The following is a 19419-nucleotide window of genomic DNA, read 5'->3' as shown; positions in this document are numbered from 1 at the left end:
GTTTAGTGACAAGTATTAGCATAGCAACAGGTGTATTTCTCACAGTCCTGTTATGCCCATGACATGTGGTGTTGCATGAGTCACAATTTGATGTCAGACAGTCCTATGACTGATACCAACATCAAACTGTCAAAACAAAACAGGTGAGGGACACACCTCAGCTTCAGGGCATATTCCTGCTCGAACAGCACACATATTGTGTCCAGGTTCATGCGTTAAGTTGGTGGTTTTGCATGTATTTGTATCTCTGAAAATATATTGATGTGTGGCTGAGTTTGAGTAAAATTTGAGAGGCAAAGAGCTACTGAGTGTGGGCTGAGAAGTTAAGGACACGGGGCAAAAAAAAAAAAAGAGATCGTGTGATACAGGGTTTGAAAAGTTTAGAGTGGGAGGATATGTGGGAGGAGGGACAAGATCGAGGAAGGCGCACAGGTAGGGAGAAGAACAGCAAGAAAGAGAGGAGGGTTCAAGAGTCAGGTTACGTGGAATAGTTTTGTTTTGTTTTGTCAGTAGGGCTTGGTCATTCAAAAGCAGCGGTCTCTAAAACTGTGCAGCGCTGAAACACAACGCTACACATCAGAACTCTTTATTACAGCCTTGGGATTTTACAAAGGGGCAAATCAGGCACCCTTCAAAACAGATTTAGTTACACTGCAGTAAGAAAGAAAAGGGGCGGGAGTAGGAAAGAGAGAGAGACTGAATCAAACCAGGTTTTGTAGTTTAATCCAGTAGAGCAAGAGGTTGAGAGGAAGAGGACGAAGGAGATACAGGGGACATCAAGTTTTTGGGGAGTCCCACCTCCAAGTAGGGAGGGCAGTGTTTACTCTGTGCTCCGTGCCGGACGAGGTGCATCTAGGCCTTCCCAAGAAAGACAACTGCATCATGTTGGTGAGTGCGACTGGAAGCAGAATCAACATATTCCCCAGGAAAGTGGACGGTCAGGTCACTGCTTTGCTTGGAGGAGTCATTTGATCACAATGCATCCTGGTAACGAGTTTGTTATCATAATTGGTAAAAAAAAAAAAAGAAAAAAAAAAGACATATTGCAATACTAAAGGTACTCTCTTTGCCCATATCTGCTCAACCAGTTTTTGCAGTGCGCTGCTGGAAATGCTATCTGATACTAAAGAGGAACACATGCTACCCTGTGCTGTACATACAGGATCTTATCAAAGGTGCATGATCAGTAGCAGCTTCGGGTGCAGGTAGGAACATTGTAGGTTTATTTTTTGGTGATATTCATTGGTAAGGCTGGCTAGTATGGCTGACAATATCATGTAATCATATAATGTGTTTTAGTGAGTAACACTGAATGTAAACATAACTTGTCTGTTTGCCTTTTACGACTTAGTTTTATTATGGTTGTGACTATTATTTATTTTTTAAATGAATAACTTGATACTCTGCAAAATATATGGTAAACCATGCATACCTTAACAAGGCAAAAAGAACAATGATTTTAAATCAGGTGCTATTGAATAATAAAGAATATAAATATCTAAATTAGAAATGTGACTTCAAAAGTGACAAACAATTAATGGTCTGGTTTGCATCACAGCGAGTTAATAACTGAGGAGGCGGGAACAAGCAGCAGCTGCTGCGGTTTAAACAAACATTAAAACAAGAGGCTTGTTTCAAAGCTTGGGTGCCATTACTAGAGTTAGAAGTTTTGGACTGCACACTATTTTCTTTTTACATATTTGGTGGGGTGATACCTCATGCAATGGTACAGTAGAAATGGTTTGTTGTGTCCCATTTTTATAAGAACAGATTGCTATGTGTATCTTGTAATATGTATTTCTGTGCTGTTTATCCAGCTATAAAAAGTGGAACCAATTCCAAATCAGCAAAGTTATGTGAGCTCTTTTTGCGACAATTTACGCATTTTGTGCAGACATCTGTCTCTCCTAACAGCTGCTCATTTTGACATTTTCAATTCTACAATTGTTTTGAGCCAAGACGAATCAGCTGATATAATGATAAATGAACTGTCATTATTAGCACCTCATATGTCTGGACCACTGCTTGCATTACAGAATGCAATGCATGAAAAGCCAACTCTGACCAAAGCATACACTTTTTTACTCATATAAACACAAGTACTTATTTGTGCTCCTGAATATCTAAACATGTGTGGACAGAAGTGGTCTAGATTTCTGCCATTGATGAAAGCTCATCCAACAAGTCACGCGTTGCTTCTCAAAAGCCCTTTTGTTAACGTTTCAGTTTAAAGGAACATAATCCAGCAAAGCTGAGAAGCAGCAAAGGGAATACCTTGCTTGAACCGTGTCAGGCTTTTACCTGTTAAGGCTGACCCAGTTATGCTTTTCTTACTGGAACTGGAGTGGTTCCCACTAATGGCTATTAGTGAAGAAGTAAGACATGTGATTGGCTAATGCTACCTAATGTTAGTCATTTATGTTTCCAGGTACACAATACCTTCAAACGCACATCATGGTATGACAAAGCAAGACATGTATTTTCAGGGATGTGTTTGTCGACTCTAGGCAACGTGACTTAAGCCATCTTTCTGGTTTCCCAGGTTTTATGACCGGGTCCTTTTCTTGTTTACCATTGCTCATTGACGTACACTACCTTATACTGGCAGGTGATGATGACCTAGTTTCTCCTATTGTTTTGTTTTTTTCCGCAGAGGTTACTTCCAATTGGTATCAGTGATGAATGCGTGTGGTTTATTTGAGGCTGTGTGTTAAATATTATCTGTTGAAATTAAATGATTCATTACATGACGAATGTTACGCAGGTTGTTTTTTTTGTTTTTTAACTCTGATAACACTAGGCAACAAAATTCCAAAAAATGTTTTGGCCCACAAACTGAAATAGGTGGATTTTATTTATAAAAATGTTTTATGTTAAAATAAAACCTACCTTTATAATCTTTCTATCTGGCATGCTTTTTAAGTGACAGACTGTGTATTGTTTTATCATAAGTATGGCAGCACTTAAAACAGCCTATGTGCACACTTACTTCTAAAATGTAAAATCTTCCCCCTATTTTTAGCCTCAGGAACATTCATCTTTATTGGCCAGCAATTGATGCCAACAATTTCCGGTAGTGATAGAGAAAATCTGAAAACATATTTGGAGACAGCATTCAAACACACACAACAAACCAGATTTTGTTTTTGCATGGAACAAAATCGATGTTGTTAAGTCAAAAATTTTGCTTCACTTAAAACAAATACTTGGAGAAATTGGAAAGAGGGGGTATCTCAGAATCACCTTACTTATTAAGTATATGGCAATAAACTAATAGTATGGAAAAACAATTTTTTTTTTTACTGTAAGTGAATGCAACTATCATGTTACTACAGAAGCGCTGCAAGGCTTAATGCACACAAGTAAAATATTCCACGTTTCAATGTAAAGAGAAATTTGAGAAAGATTAGATTACATGACATTAAGAATAATTACAGGCTGCCTGGGTCTCTGACGTACGCAGCTTTTATGCTTTAAGATCGACGAGACCATGTAAACTGCTGTATTACATAAGAGTGTCTCAGGGAGCACATCTGCATAACAGTTTCGGCTGGCTTAGCTGACTCATACCAGGATAGTGAGCTCTGTACCTAAAAAAACCCACAAAAAAAACTCTGATTGACAACATTCTTTGCCCCTCTCTATTTGGTGTGCTCACACTTATCCGGTTACAAGCTGAATGCAAACATAAGGCAGCAGCCAACATTTTCAGAGATGAGCTTTCATACCTCTAATGCTTCAAATTTGAAACACCTCCTTCAACTACAGCAGAATAACACTGGCCACAAATAAATACGCTGATTAGGGAATTTACCAAGAACTTCTGGAATAAAATTAAACAGAAGTTAAAATAGAGAAGAAAATTGTTCTTAGTTTGTTGTTTCATTAGGCTTTACTGCTTTGGAAGTTCCTCTTTTGGTCGTTGCATTTCTGGACTCGGTTTGTTTTTCCCAAATGAGCTCTCAACTCACACATATATGTTCAAACAGTGAATAGATATCTGTGAGAACAAGACAAAGGAAGAGCAGCAGGCAGACAAAAGTGCTCTTTAAACTGTCAATCTGTAAATATACACTGGACCATTTGCTGAAATCTTCTAATAGGCCAGTCAGCAGCTACATTGATGTGATACTTGAGCTGTAAGACTACAGGATGAACTGTATTCATCTTTGCTGGATAACAGAACACATTCTACACTATCAACTACAGAAGATGCACTGAGGGTAACATCCAAAAGTGAAAATGCCGCAGAGCAGATAACCTTTATTTTTAAAGCAGAAAATGGGTTTGGATTTAATGATTGTAGGACTATCTTAAAATCTGGGTGAATGAATGCGTTCTTGAGATAGTGATGATTTGAAGTCAGCTTCTGAAACAATCATTTTTTTTTTAACATTTTATGAACTCTGACAAGGCAGTAAAAATCTACTGTATTTCATTCAGCCCACTAATGAAAAGAAATGTTAACTCTTTTGCGCAACAAAACATGTAATATTCAATATTCAAGAATCTAGATTGCCGTAATCATGTCAATATCGCAGCTTGTGATTTTATTTGTGATTTAGGGACCAATAATACCAGGTAGGCCTAACACTCATCTCACACTAACAGAAACTAAGGTAATGAACGATCAAAACTAAGCCAGTGAAGTACCACTGTGCTGAAGGCTTTCATCACAAACAGTTTTTTCTCACTGCTCTGATATTCATTTTCTTTCTCCCTGAGGGGAAACTGTTTTTCTCCCTACTGGGAGTTTGTACTTCAGCAACAGATGTAAAGTAAAAACAAAACAGTTCAAATAATGCTACATTACTGTTAAGTAATATTGCACCTAGACTGCTATTAATTATTTAGATTGGCCTTTTTCTAGGTGGCTGAAATAGTTTTGTTGCTGACTGGAAGCAATAGCTAACGGGACATTTAAATAAGACAACTACTCGCAGGACGTAGCAATGGTTTTTTTTTACTTTTGCAGAGGGTGACTCAGTTCAAACGTCCCTCTGCTCATGCGCCGAGTTCCCACTCCCGCAGACCTCAAATCTGTGATTTAAAGAGACAAAACTAATGTTAGCCTACTGGAAAAAAGAAAATAACCATGCTATAAGGAAGATTACGCAACTCCATTGGGACATTTCTGTACTGACAGTCATTGTGACATTATGCAACTGGGATACAGCTGCTATCTTGAGGACTCTTGAGTAGTGACTTGGCCTTAACTCCACCGCCCTGCGACCTTACGGTATGCGCCGTCTCCACAATATCGGTTGCATTTGAATGGAAGAGTCCCTTGGTCCCGATAGGCTTTGCCACACTACGCCCCAATATACTGTGCATTGTGTACTGGCAGTGTATCTCTTTCATGATGGGTTTAGAAGGTCTGCAGGCAGCATATGGAGCAGCTCATACATCCAGAGAGGCACATGGGTGTAAGGTGGCACCCTGTGTTCCATGTGTTCACTAGTGGTGGTTTTATGTGGCTCCTCCCCTGGATATGCATTGCATTATGTACCAGTCTTACAGTTGGCTCATGTTTCCTGGGTTTTGCACTGTTATTTCGGACATACAAATGTTTGCTTGTTTTTTTCTTTTCTATTCTAACCTTCATCTGGAAGTAAACAGAAGAGACTCACATTCAAAGACATCATGTAAGCTCAGATAATTACATGGAAACGTGCACACAAAATGACACAATCACAAACTTACAACTTCTCCTAGACACACAGTGTATATTAACTCTGAAGCCATCCAGCGCACACTGTTGTACCAACACCTGGACTCACTTTGTCTTGTGTATCTTTGTTATTGTGTCCTCAGACGGTCATTAACCTACCTGAGGAAAGCTCTAATCCATTGAATCCCAGGCAGGCAGGTAAGCCATCAGTTAGTTTTGGTACCGTTTGTGTTGCTGCACTGATGGGGGATTTTTATGAATATCATGTTAAATACTTTGAAACTGAAGTGTTGAGCAGCCCTGCGAACTTGCAGAACATTCAGTTCACACTTCCCTTTTACCCTAACTCATTTTCTCTACCCTTTTCCTGTCTTCCTCCTTCTATTCTATTGTTCTATTTTATTTACTTCATGTTTCTCTCTCTCTTTAACGCCCTGTCTGTTTTTCCCCTTATTTATTTCCCTGCAGTTCCACGGCCAGGACGCCACAGAAGGCCCATGACGGCCCCAAAGACTCAGAAAGACAAGGCGTCTAAGACGAAGAGGGTGTTGCTGACTATCCTGACAGTTGTGGTGTTACTGGGTATCCTGGTCACCGCAGGATACTTTAGTGAGTCCTGACTGTAGTTTCTTCCTCCAAGAACTCGCATGTACACGACAGGATGTCAAACAGGCCTTTTCTGTATGTTTGCATCAGCTTGGATTCGAGAGAAAATCATGAAAAGTTGTCAACTTAATGACAGAAGTCAATGTTAATCATTTATGTCAATTCATCCAGGCAAGACCAATTTCTGACCCGTGTGCTGCCACACTCTTCCAATACGCCACTCCTTCTCCCTCTAGTTAAGCAGCTGATCGACAGAAAGTACTTCTTCTGCAAACGCTCAGTGAGGTTCATCCCAATAGACAAAGCCTGTGACGGGAACGATGACTGCTCTGGAGGAGAGGATGAAATTACTTGTGTGTCAAGTTTTACAGACAACACAACATTTCCAGGTAGAACAAACACCCGATTCTTTCTGTTTTTGGCATCAGACAAAAATGAGGCTTGAAAAATGACTCGTCTTCCGCTCTGTGCCACAACTCCCAACAGTGCGTCTCACGTCAAGTCAGCACGTCCTGCAGGTGTACAGTCCTGGCTCAGGCTGGCGGAGCGTGTGCAGTGACAACTGGACCGCGCAGCACACACAGACTGCATGTACACAACTGGGATACGCATAGTGAGTTTATGCCCACCACAGGTTCACATTTGAGATTACAGTGAGTGCATACATTGTGTTGCAATCTTTATGATTGGGCTCTTTGACCCGAAATCAAGTCTCACATCGTCCCCCTTCTTTATTCACAGTAAACCTCGTAGCACCAGTGTCCCAGTGAGCACTTTAATGTCTTCCTTGAATTCTGGACCATTCACAGCGGTCAGGCCTGGGATAACAAACACACCCGTACATCAGGCTACCATCGACCGGTGAGGAAGACTACATCATCGTCTGTCATCATTTAGGACCCTTACAGTACATGAGTGCATTATTGCTACATAGATGAGAAGTGATTTAGAAAGTTCTATTTAAGGAAACTGTTTAACTTTATATGTAAAATTTCATGTTACACTTTGTTATCAGTCAGTCTCAGACCAAGAAAGACACAGCTGCTTTCCTACTGAATGGAAAATTCTAATTTCCCCTTCTTTGTATTTATATTCCTATCTGTCCCAATTTCTGTGTTTGCTAGTAAAAATGTCAATTTTATTGTCATTTTCCTTTCAAACTTAGCTTTCTACTGTCCCCCCATACATCACTTACTCATGGTATCTTGTCTGTACTCATAGTTTCTATTCCTAAAAGTTTAAAAAAAAAAAAAAGTCCACCATTTTTGTTCCCTTTCTGTATTGTCCATTATGAAAGTTCAAAAATATAAGTGTTTTATTTAGATAACGCAAAACAGAAAGTGAGAAAGTTCACCACAGGGTTGAAATTAGGTCACTATGTTGACTGGTGGATTTTGTCTGTTGGACTATTTGTTTTGGACATTTATGAAAATATTTGATGAAGGCCTTTTTATTTCCAACAGCAGCGTATGCAGGTCCGGATCAGTGGTATCTTTGTCCTGTTCAGGTGAGTGAGCAGAGTGGGGCTCATAGTTGGTGGATGGAAAATGATGTGGTTGTGTGGGCAGTTTCACACTGACAGGCCCGTACATGTCTGCAGGATGCAGCAAAACTCTTTCTTTGCTACATGTGACAGAGTAGCTTCCTTTATTCTTTATAACAAATAAAAATAGAGTTTGTGTGGGGGGGGAAGGAAGATGTTAAACGAACTAGACGGATATATTAGCAAAGGCATAGTAAAAGTACTTTCTAAATGACCCCCAGAAAAAAAAAAACACCAGTGAAACTAACAACATAATTTTGTTTATCAGACTGTGGACAGGTGGGCTCTCAGGACCGTATTGTTGGGGGTACAGATGCCCTCATTGAGGACTATCCCTGGCAGGTCAGCCTGCAGCAAGGTGGCCAACATACATGCGGAGGCTCGCTGGTGTCACCACATTGGGTAGTCACTGCCGCCCACTGCTTCATCGGGTCAGTATAGTTACCCTGTATACCATTTGTAATGAATTTTCTTTGTAATTTACATGTAATACTCAAACTCACGCTCCCACTTCTTCCTTGCGCTCTTCTTTTTGTGCCATGCAGCAGTAAAAAGGAGCTCAGCCGGTGGAGAGTGGTGTCAGGCCGGACGTACATGAGCACACTGGGCGGTTCCTATGTGGACAGGGTCATATTGAATGGAAACTACGATCCGGCACTAAACGACAATGACATAGCACTGATGCGACTCAGTAGCCCGATTACAGTAGGAGGTGAGAGTTTAATTTCATACTCATAACCACACAGTCACAGAAATGACCGTTTTCCTGATTAGTATGTTGTTTATCTGACTTTGTGGAGTCTGTAGCTGAAATTTAAGCTTGAATAGTTTCCTTAAGGTCAGTGAGGACATGTTTGGTAGGTTCCACTCTGCTGCCATCTAGTGGTCTATATGTTAAAGAGCAAGCTCTTTACTAGAAATCAGTCAGTCAGTGTAATCAGTTGATCATTTTAACTCTACCTCTTAAGTGTCCAATAACATCTACTGTTTTCACACCAAATACTTTTCTTCCAGTGGGCCGCCTGCCAGTTTGCCTACCTCCTAAATCCTTTGGCCTTGCTGCCGGAGCCTCCATGGTTGTGACAGGCTGGGGATACCTTGCGGAAAATGGTGAGAAACCCACTTGTGACCGCTTGTCATTATCAGCTGCTACCCTGAGAACAGAAAGGACACTTCTTGTGTTTAAGGTTGCCCCTGTTACTGAAAAGTTATACCCTCGTTCTGCCTTCAGGGAAGGTTTCCCACTCACTGCAGAAGGCCCGCATCCCTCTGATAGCCCAGAGTATATGTTCCAGCCCCAGAGTCTATGGTAGTGCCATCACACAAAGGATGATCTGTGCTGGTTTCCTGGAAGGGAATGTGGACGCCTGCCAGGTAAAAGATCTCTAAACCCAGTTCCAATCATTACACGTCTGTAATTTAATATTAGATGTAGTCCAATATTAATATCTGACAAAGGGATGGATATTAAAAACCTGCAATGTTCTTGTTCTGTTTTGAACCCCAGGGGGACAGTGGGGGCCCTTTGGTGCACTTCAGCTCCTCTCGGTGGAACGTGGCGGGAGTGGTGAGCTGGGGCGTCGGATGTGCCCGGGAGAGCAAGCCAGGTGTTTACTGCAACGTGGAGGAGATGCTCAACTGGATTCATACAGTCATCGAGGTACCGCATACAGGAAATGCTGCAGTTCGATATTAGCAAGTTCCACTGACTAGTTTTTACCAAGAACTTTCACCTGCATTACTCGTGTGTTTCACACAAAGGGGAAATTTGCTTTCTTCACATTGACACAGAGGAAGACTGAAGCTCCATTAAAGCTTTGACAATGTCCCTAACTTAAAACAAACTATATGAAAATTATAGTATTAGTAAAATATCAGTTTGAAGGTGGAAATTACATCCAATACAATCATTTCTACTTCACTGTTGTGGTACTAGTCTGGAAGAAGAAAAAACAAAAGAAACATGAAACAATACTGAACTGAAATATACTTTACAATTACTGCTATGAGTCAGTTTCACTTTAGAAACACTCAGCAGAGATAAAGAAAAAATAAACTAGAATACGTATAAATCTCCCACACTGAGAATCTCTACTTTATCCCCCCCAGAAAAACCCTTGATGTCGTCCACGGTGACAAACAGTCACTGCGGTCCAATCTTCCTCGGACAGACTGTGAAACTCAAAGAAGGCTTTTGTTTTCAGTGTGGTTGCCTGAAGGTGAGAGAAGGACCGGTCGAAAGGGGAAGTTGAAGATGCGTCTCAACAGCAAAACAGATCAACACAGCCATATGCACTAACACTGAACATATACATACACACATTTCATACAAACATATTTCAGGTGTTGTTTGTGCCATTTCAGATTCTTATCTCAGGGGAAAAGTATTTTTCTGTAGCCATCAGTCACTGGCCAGTCTGGGGTCTTTGTAGCAGAATGTTCAAACATGTTTTTCGATTTTTTTTATTTTTTTATTTTATTTTTTTTAAATCTTTAGTGTCATTTGACAGACCCGGGTCACTGATTAATAAGTTTTCTAAACAAATAATATCAAATGAAAACAGGATATTTAATCTGTGTCACCAAAGTCTGGTCTGTGAAAATGTTTGACTTGGCCAGACTGGCGGACCTCAAATGTGATGTACTTGATTGCTATGTGCTATGACTTTGGGTGTGCAATATGTCATGAGGGTTCATTACGGTAAACTGCTATATAAAGAAAGGGGACCGACCGGTGTCATTAGGAGCCAGTGTGAAGCCTCAGCTTAATATGACCAACATTGTGAAAGTGGCACCAGGTCTGAGAGTTTAATGTCTTTATGGTGCTGATAGTGATCTGATGCATCTCCCTGTTAAAGGGCAAATGTACCTTTTTTTTTTTATTTATTTTTTTGACAGCACAGATGGTGTGCTTACTTTCAACCACAGAATGATTCACATGAGCACTTTAAGTGGAAAGTGAGAGTTACTTGACCTTACTGTATTTGCAGATGGTTTAAGTAATTAGTCTAATGATGCACTGAACGCCAATATTTCTATCAAACTGTGTTCATAGTGCCTCGACACAGTCGTATATCCAGTTTGCCTCAAGAGTACTCGCACTCTGGCCATTCAGAGTTGTGGTTTACATGCACAGCCAAAAAGGATATGAATGTATTCTCCCACAAATTTTAAAAGTGTCTTTGTCAAATTTACAGCATTTAAGTTTGTCAAATCTGTGCACTCTGCCAAAACCCGATCATTATTTTAATTGTAAAACTTTGACTCAAGTTGCACCAAAGTAAAATAAGACCGCAAACTGCATTTGTTGTTTTTTTACCCTTTGCCAATATATAGAAATTTGCACAAAGGATAAATTTGAATTTCTGAATGAAAAAGTAATAGTTAACTTATTGTATAAAGTGTATATTATAAAATGAATGGACATGAATAGGTGCCACAGTGGCTGATAATCTTTGACTACATATATGGTACATTTTGTTGATTTTTGTACATGTGTAAATACTTTGTAAATATAATAAAATAATTATTCTTTAACTTGGCAACTGGAGCAGTTCTTTTGTTGTCACCCTCTATAAAAGCGTACATACTGGAAATTAGATCCCTCCTTGTTTCTTTCAGTGTCATCCTCCTAAGCACAAACCCTCTGACCCAGAGTTAACAATGGGAACAACAGGGAGGAGAGTTTGTGTAAATCATTATATAAATCATGCACAAAAGATGATTCGCCTCACATTTCAGACACAATCAAAAGTCAGGAAAGTTAAGAAATCACGTGATATACATGATTTTTGAAAAATAAGAAAGACTGCCTTTTTCTGTTGCAGGAAATCCTTTTAACAGGAGGGAAACGCAGACATACACACAACCATGTCTACACAAAGCTTTGCACACACTTCTAAATGTTATCTTTCATTTGTGACTAAGAGTACAAACTCGAGGTACTTTACTAGAAGAGAGTCACTAGTACTGCTGGCAGAGAGGCTGTGTGACAGAGAGACGTTAGTTTTTTTTAAAGATGGCACTAATTTGCCTTTGCACTGCTCAAGACGATTGTAAAGAAATACAAACAAGCAATGATATGCAAATGCAGCCATACCTTTCTCCAGCACTGGCACAGCATGGTGGAGTTAGGTCTGGCAATGTTCAACTCCCTTTGAAAGGGAGGCATAACCAGGCCATAACTTACAGTTGATTGTATATATGAAAAAAACATTTATTATTTCCTGGAGGAAAGTATTACAAAGACCAACACTGGTCAGTTTTGATGTACAGAAGCAGATGCACTCCACCAGCTCGTAGGTTCAAGTGGTGTTTAGCAAATGAGGCTGTGAAAACCCAAGACAACAAACAGTAAGTCTTTGCTCCAACTTGCCCCCGTGCAGCTTTTAGCCTAGCCCTTTTAACAGCAAACAGACTGGATGATTTTACCCTAAGCAACACTAACTGATCAATGTAATTCTTTTTGTTGACATTAGGAAGACAGAGAGTTGAGAAATTGGAAACATTCCCTTCAAAGTCCTTCAAAACTACACAGCAGCAGCTCACATGTGAATTAGCATTTACAGATTAGTTAGAAAATCAACAATCTTAACAGATGTTACAGAATAGATGCACTCGTGGTTATCTCCGTGAACGGCTGGGGCCTTTGAATGGGTTATCCTGTATCCAAAAAAAAAAAAGATGCAGAAAAGAAGGATTAAAACATTGGTCAAATAATAGATGAGTTCATTTTTGGCAAGAAAATATCAAATGGATTATGTAGGTAGGCAAGCAAGAGTAGTTTTCTGTAAGAAAAGCAATAGCTGCAAGTAATCAGGAATTCAGGATTGTTTTGATTCCTCCAAAAACAACATGGTAATATCACTTCACACACCAATGGAAGAATAAAACATACTCTGCACCCTGGCAGCATTTTTGAACATGTTGTTTTACCTCATCATCATCATCACTGTCATCAAATGCAACCCCTCTGGATGACTGGCTCTGGCTCTGAGAGCTGTGCTTGGTGAAGGATGATGATGATGATGCCGGTCTGTGGTAGGCAGGAGCAAAAACCAGATAAAAATAAATAAATATTTAAACTGTTTGGTTAGAACAAGGAGGAAAAGAAAGAAAATATATTTGAAGTATCTATAAACTTTAACTAAGCACAGTAGGACCATCTTCTTGACACTACATTGTTTTTTTTCTCTTTAAACAGTGTAGCACCACACTGTGGACTAAAACAAACATACCTCGCAGGCGGCCGGGTAGCTTTCATCACAGGTATATCTTCATCCGAGTCATCGATGGTCACCTGATTATGGATAAAGATGCGATCCAACGTTGGCAGATGGTATAGTTTATATGCCGATCAAAAAGAGAGCCGTGTGATTACGGGTATGTTAACATTTATCATTTGACTTACTTCTTCTTCTGCGTAAGATTTGGTGGCTCCGGTGCGAGAAGCTCTCTGGGATGGAGCTTGAAATGCTGAAGAATGAGGTGTAAAGAGGAGGCAAGAAAGTTGTGAGGAGGAATCAAGGAGAAAGTAGAATCATTTAGAATAATTTCTACGCATTCTCTGTCAGGCTGCATTACATTAACATGTGTGTCTACCGATTGTCACGCTCACAGACATAACTTAACACTCCCCTACCCTGCATAATGCTTCTGCTTTGAGTTGTCACTGAGGATTTCTGGGAGCGTCCCCGACCGCGTGGCTTTGGTTCAGTAGCAGTTGCACCTGAATGGACAGATGAACAACAGTGGAACATTGGATTTACTGTATGATGTAGGAAATGCAGATCAATAATCATACATTTGCTGTACTGGTGTCATATGCCTTTCAAAAATGTATGCAAAAGTTGAGGGTTTGACCTAAATATCACGGTACATTTAGGACAATTTTTAATGTTGGTTCAAACGATTAATAAAATCAAGTCGTTATCGTAAACAAATCCAACCCTTGTGACTGTAACTCATCACTTCTGTTATGGTGCTTCACAGTAAAACCAACAATCAATGCTCTTTTCTGGAAGGCTTTTATTGTGGAGCAGTGGCACAAAGTATTGAGTTTGAATAATGGCTGAGATTTGTTAGGCAGTTTTTATCACAACCTTCAGGTTAAGCAGGACAAGGGCATAACTGAAAGTGTGATCTTCAGAGTTGTGACGTCCCATCTGTTTGCATTTAAAAGAAGCGTGACTGTGCTGTTAACACTTCAGGGAGATTTTATAAAATGTTACAAAGCCATATATATATATATTTTTTTTTTTGTATTTGTAGTTCCATATTATCATCTTAAAATTCTTCTTTTATTAAATAAATGTTCCCGACAGAGTTTATCTCCTGTTAGTAGACCTCTTGTATTGTAGGTCTAGTCTATTAAATCACCCAGTATTGCTCTTGGCTGTCCACCAGAGACATTCATTTTGATGAATAGTTATTTCTCTTGCAATTAACTTGTTTGTAAATAGAGCAAGAACCCTTTTACTTCTGCATACTTCTGCAAAATAGTCTGCTACGAAGACACTTTGTGTTTGGTGTAACCGGCCTCTCAGGCACTCAGTGATTTATGTTTGTGTCATTGTCGCGTACCAAAGGTACAGTCTTCAATAAACATTTAGAACATTTATTTATCACTCTCACCTCTGCCTCTCCCCTGGGCACCTCGTCCTCGGCCTCCTCGCCCTCGTGTAGGGGCTGGTGATGGAACTGAGCCTTCATCAGAGTCCATTGTAACATCTCCAAACTCATCTGATATATCCGGATCACCACCACACTCCAACCGGTGAGCTTTGGCTCTATTAATGGCCTTAGAGAGAGAGAGAGAGATAATAAACAGAACACAGAAACTGCATTTCAGGGCTCAGTGAAATCATCACTTACTTCTCTGATGTCGTTTTCTTCCTCAGTCGTGTTCTTTTTGGAGTCTCTGAATCTCCGAACCTGAAAATATAAAACCACAAACTGCTATAATGACATGCGACATACGACAACAATCGCTGCACTGCCGACACGTCACACCCTCTTACCTCCGTATCTATATCCTGCTCTGTGGTTACTCCTCTGGCCTGAAGATGCCGTTGTGTCTTCTCTAACTGGTAGGTGATAAGGTCCTCGATGGCATTCTTCTCATCTTTATCGACGAACTCCTGAATGGCCTTCCCCATGCCCTGCTCGGTCAGCAGGGACAGCTGCACCTTCTAAGATAACACACAGATACACACAACAAAATACACAGTAGATGAGAACAAGGGACTCGATATCCAGTGTTGTGGCAAGTTTCTGAAAGTGAACTGAATTACTTTACTAATCACGAGTCAAAATCACCCCCTAATCTGGCTCTCGTTCCCGACCAAACAACCTAGTGTTCCCCACCACCTCCACCTACGCTTTGCTCCGTTCCCCCTCCATGCACCTTCAGGTGCCCAACTCGCGGGTAGCTGATACCCCATAAATATATGAGCATGTATTGTTTAACATACCTGTTCAGCTGCCTCAAAGTACTGTTTAACCAGGTCCTCGACTCTCAGCCCCTCAACCGCAGTCGTTTTCACCAGCTTGCTGTAGTCAACGTTGGCCTCATCTAAAAAGCACAATGAATGAAACACGTGCACTATTAATCATTATCGAGCACATCAAGTGGAAAGTGAAAACACGTTGCATTTAAATGGTTTTGTTCAATGGTGGGTGAACAGTGTACAGGTGTGTATTTAGCCTGTGTCTCACCTTTAATGTCCTCCTTTTGCTCGCGGCGCCTGAGAAAGTGAACGAGGTCTTTCGGGTTGGCCACGCAGTCCACAAACTTCTGACTGAAGCGAGAAGAGTTGAACACCTCGAAACCTCCGCTGTAGTCCACCTGGCGGAGTCAATGAAGACGATAAGTTTGAAGTAGGTATCAATATTAAGGTGTGTGCGCACTCTGCAAGTGTGACCATCTCACCCTCAGGCGAATTAGAGGTTTCTCCGGGGTGAGAGGACATCCGAGTCGTTCCCTCTCAGCTTCTTCTAACATCTCTGCGACCTAAAAAGAAAGACAGAAAGATAAAAGGGTAGCGAGGCAGAAAAGGTGAGTTGACTGAGCAACAAGTGTTAGACTGGTGCTGTATTTCTGACGGGGACTCTCATTGTTACCTTTGCATAGCACAAGTCTGCCACCTTCTTTGTGACCTGTGGTGTATCAGGTGTGAAGAGGTCTTCATAGTCGCTCAGCACCACATCCTGAATGAAGAACTGACGCACAGTCTTCAGGGGGATCTTCTGCAGGTTCATCTTCCGACCTTTCACCCTCAGCAGCCCGATGTGCCTGCATAAACACAAGGAGTGCTTAGATGATACTTGAGCCCTTCAAAATACATTGAGAATGTGGAGACTATCATCTACTGTGTGTGTGTGTGTGTGTGTGTGTGTGTGTGTGTGTATTAGTACTTCTTAGTAGCCTCTCCAGGAGACAGGGAGGTAGCCACAGAGCTCCCAGGCTGTGTCACATAGAAGAGCTGTTGTTCATTCTTGGTTGGTGCGATCAAACACTCATGCTCGTGACCCCACACCACCAGGTCAAGAAAGTCATCCAGGAACTGCTCAGGAATGTAGTTTGTGGGACCGTGCTTACTCCTAAAAAGAACACAAAGACAGGAAAGATAAAACAAAACTGGAATTACCGCCCCGCAGTTGTATGATTCCACCAACAGGTTGAATTGCAGTGAGCACCCACGCCTGTCTGAACTCAGAAAATATACGTGGTGAAGAAAGTCCCTTCAGGCGTTCATGAGATATCACAGTCTTATATCACAGAGACTTAAATGGACAGACAACCAAAAACCATAATATTGGTGGCCACCGTTATTGCAAAACAAAAACTCACTAAATGCAGAATATACAGCAGCTGCTCAATTCCTGAAGCCACTAATTGGTTGGAGTTAAAACCTTTAAGTATCAATGCACTGAGAATATGCCAATTCTTCAGTAAAGCACAGCAGACCAACCAAATATTCACTCTCTTAAGCTGACATCGCCTTCTCTCAAAAAACAAATATCCTGCATTCTGACTGAGGGCTACTTTCATCTACAAAGGTATACAGTATGCATACAGTACGAATACAGTACGTATACAATACATATACAGTACGAACACGGTATGTATACAGTACGTATACAGTACGTATCCTCTGCAAGTCTTTGCATTAGATGTGTTTCTCAAATACTATGAAATTTGTTCATATATGACCATCTTTTCCCACCTAATGGATTAGACTTTCCATCAACATTCACATGTTTGCACACACCTGTTCTGGTGGATGGTGAAGAGGTTAAACCATTCATCTTGGTCTTCTTTGGGGCGAAGCATGGTGACCTGGTTGTTGACAAACATCCTGTACAAGCGCTCATCTGGGATAGAGCCTTCACACATATTCAGAAAGCAAAACACATATTTTTCATTGACCTTAGCAAAGCACCAAGATTATTTTAGGAGTGGACATTACCTGTCCACCTTTTAACATAAAACACAAACTCACCAAGACCATATAGGGCCAACTTGGTGCTGCCTTTCTGCAGGAGGACGGGACTGATCTCTATACTCTCCACTGAGTGGGAGTGGCCAAAGTGATTGACAAGACCTGAAGCACTGAGAAGATCCAATGCACACAAACCTTCAGCCTTGAGGGAGAGAAAGGCACAATCAAAACAACATGACAAAAACACACATAACTGTATATTAGTGTGCATGTTTTGTGTCTGACACAATCATTTCTCGTATACTAAAAGCAACTCACCCCAGTTGGGTCATCGTGGTTGCCATGAATGCTGAACACGGGAATAGAAATGTTGAGGTTTTCATCCTGATAGTTAACCCAGGGGAACCTGCAACACATCGACACGTATGTAAAGATTCCATCGATATAAATACAGCGCTGGCAGGAACCTCCACACAGGCAGGGTGACTGACTGGGTTGTGTTGAAGTTGACAGTCTGGTCACTGACGATGTTGAACCGTACAGGAGAGTCTCCCATGCAGTATTTTCTCAGCATAGTGATGCATTTGTGCAGGCATTTCCGTGATGGCTTGTTGTCGTGAAACAAATCGCCTCCCAAGAGGATGAAATCCACCTGCAAGCAACAAAAATAGGCCAAAGGAATTTAAGACAGCCAGACGTAGAGATGTACTTCCGTCTCATTTCATGTTCAATCATCCACGTGACCCCCCCATTCACAACTTTCAACTTGCATGCACCTGATTTGTCTTGGCACATTTCAGGATTTCATCTAGCGTGTTGAAGGAGTCGTTGCCGCGGATGGCATCCTTCTCCAGGTAACCGATATGAACATCTGTAGCAATCAGGATCTTGAAGGTATCCTCATCATCCCTAGAAAAACAGCACAAAATACAAATAAATCCAGCCCATACATTTGATTATTTTGAGCCTTTATACACCCCCACATTGTGTCATGTTTCATCTACGTACTACCTGGATATACACATTATTTATTACTCTGGCAGACTTCAAGAGCAGGTGTTTTAACAAACTCACATGGTGCTCTCTGAGGACATGATGATCCGAGATCTGTTTACACTTGGCAGATGGTCAGCGAAAAGCTTATCCTGCGGAGAATACATACACATATAAAAACCCTGAAAGTCTTGTCTAAAATCCACACAAACTAGATTTCAAATATGCTACAAAAATATCACATCAATTATGTAAATTATAATTTGTAATAACAACATGATGATAATAATCACCAAGGCGCTTTGGAACTTTTTGAACTTATATTTGTGAAAATGCAGCAGAGGGACATTAGACTGCTTTTTTTTTTCACACATTAAAGCACATTAGATCTGGTCCAGATTTGACCCCCCCCCCAGTACGTAGACAGGATAAACCTACACTTGATTATCACCGAGATGCTTAAGAGTCTTGAAAACACCGCGTCTGATTTGTAAACCTTTTAATCAATTTGTAAAAAAAAAAAGTCACAACCAATCAGTATTGATTGATCAACGGTGAGCAATTAGTCAGAAACATTACAGAATCACTAAAGCAATCGTTTATGCTGTTAAAAAAAATGATCTGAGCTACCAAGAAAACACACTTTACCACACACACACACACACACACACACATTCAATTATACCGCCTCGGCGTAAACACGAGTAACGTGGTAGCTATAAGCTAACAACAACACGTAACGTGCCGACCCGCAGCAGACACGAACCGAACCGGTGTTTCTATATTCGCTGGGTCTCATTAAGAGATGCGCAACTTTAAGCTGAGTGCCGTGAAGTCTAGAGGTGGGAAAAACAACAACAACAACAACAACAACAACACAGTTTACAACATACTTCCTCTCAACATGCTGTTAAAATCCCGGCAAACTCTTGATGAACCTCACCCCGCCCCTCCTCACCCTCCTCACCTCACCCCGCCCCCCTCCGTCACCACAGGACTCACAGTCATTGTAGTTCTTTTTCCGAAACATCCGCGTTCCAAACTGCCGAATCTCAGCAGAGAGAAAACTACATTTCCGGTAAGTCAACCCGGGAGGGAGGGGGGGGGGGGGGAGGAGGTGCGCTTGTTGCCATCCACAGAGAAGCGCCGGTTCGAACCGTTCT

General features: G+C 41.0%; 2 protein-coding genes across 4 annotated transcripts; one reads left to right on the top strand and one right to left on the bottom strand.

The window, feature by feature from the left end:
* Positions 1-40: 40 nt before the first annotated feature.
* On the top strand, positions 41-11365 carry tmprss4a (transmembrane serine protease 4a). Of its 2 annotated transcripts, none has more exons than XM_069148104.1 (13): positions 41-888; positions 5815-5869; positions 6140-6280; positions 6514-6666; positions 6764-6890; positions 7019-7138; positions 7744-7784; positions 8089-8251; positions 8366-8532; positions 8835-8930; positions 9052-9194; positions 9328-9480; positions 9930-11365. In XM_069148104.1, exons 1-13 carry the CDS (start codon positions 883-885, stop codon positions 9939-9941), a joined length of 1377 nt encoding a protein of 458 aa, XP_069004205.1. In that variant the 5' UTR covers positions 41-882; the 3' UTR covers positions 9942-11365. The 2 variants fall into 2 exon arrangements, with proteins under 2 accessions (XP_069004205.1, XP_069004204.1); XM_069148103.1 differs by having other exon boundaries at positions 7741-7784.
* Positions 11335-19321, bottom strand: mre11a (MRE11 homolog A, double strand break repair nuclease). 2 transcript variants are annotated; one of them, XM_069148101.1, is made up of 20 exons: positions 19259-19321; positions 18338-18408; positions 18040-18172; positions 17755-17915; positions 17582-17669; positions 17324-17465; positions 17093-17207; positions 16236-16421; positions 15942-16113; positions 15751-15831; positions 15537-15666; positions 15293-15393; positions 14840-15010; positions 14694-14753; positions 14454-14619; positions 13462-13548; positions 13231-13295; positions 13058-13119; positions 12756-12855; positions 11335-12482 (listed from the first exon to the last, which is right to left on the bottom strand). In XM_069148101.1, exons 1-20 carry the CDS (start codon positions 19262-19264, stop codon positions 12444-12446), a joined length of 2136 nt encoding a protein of 711 aa, XP_069004202.1. In that variant the 5' UTR covers positions 19265-19321; the 3' UTR covers positions 11335-12443. The 2 variants fall into 2 exon arrangements, with proteins under 2 accessions (XP_069004202.1, XP_069004203.1); XM_069148102.1 differs by lacking the exon at positions 19259-19321 and adding an exon at positions 19150-19195.
* Between the last annotated feature and the right edge of the window lie 98 nt (positions 19322-19419).

The sequence above is a fragment of the Embiotoca jacksoni genome, unplaced genomic scaffold, assembly GCF_022577435.1.
Source record: "Embiotoca jacksoni isolate LCO1_2020_lvr unplaced genomic scaffold, fEmbJac1.0.p SCAF_14, whole genome shotgun sequence".
Taxonomy (NCBI): Eukaryota; Metazoa; Chordata; class Actinopteri; family Embiotocidae; genus Embiotoca; species Embiotoca jacksoni.
The sequence above is the reverse complement of the archived record's forward strand: the minus strand, read 5'-3'. Positions and strand labels throughout refer to the sequence as shown.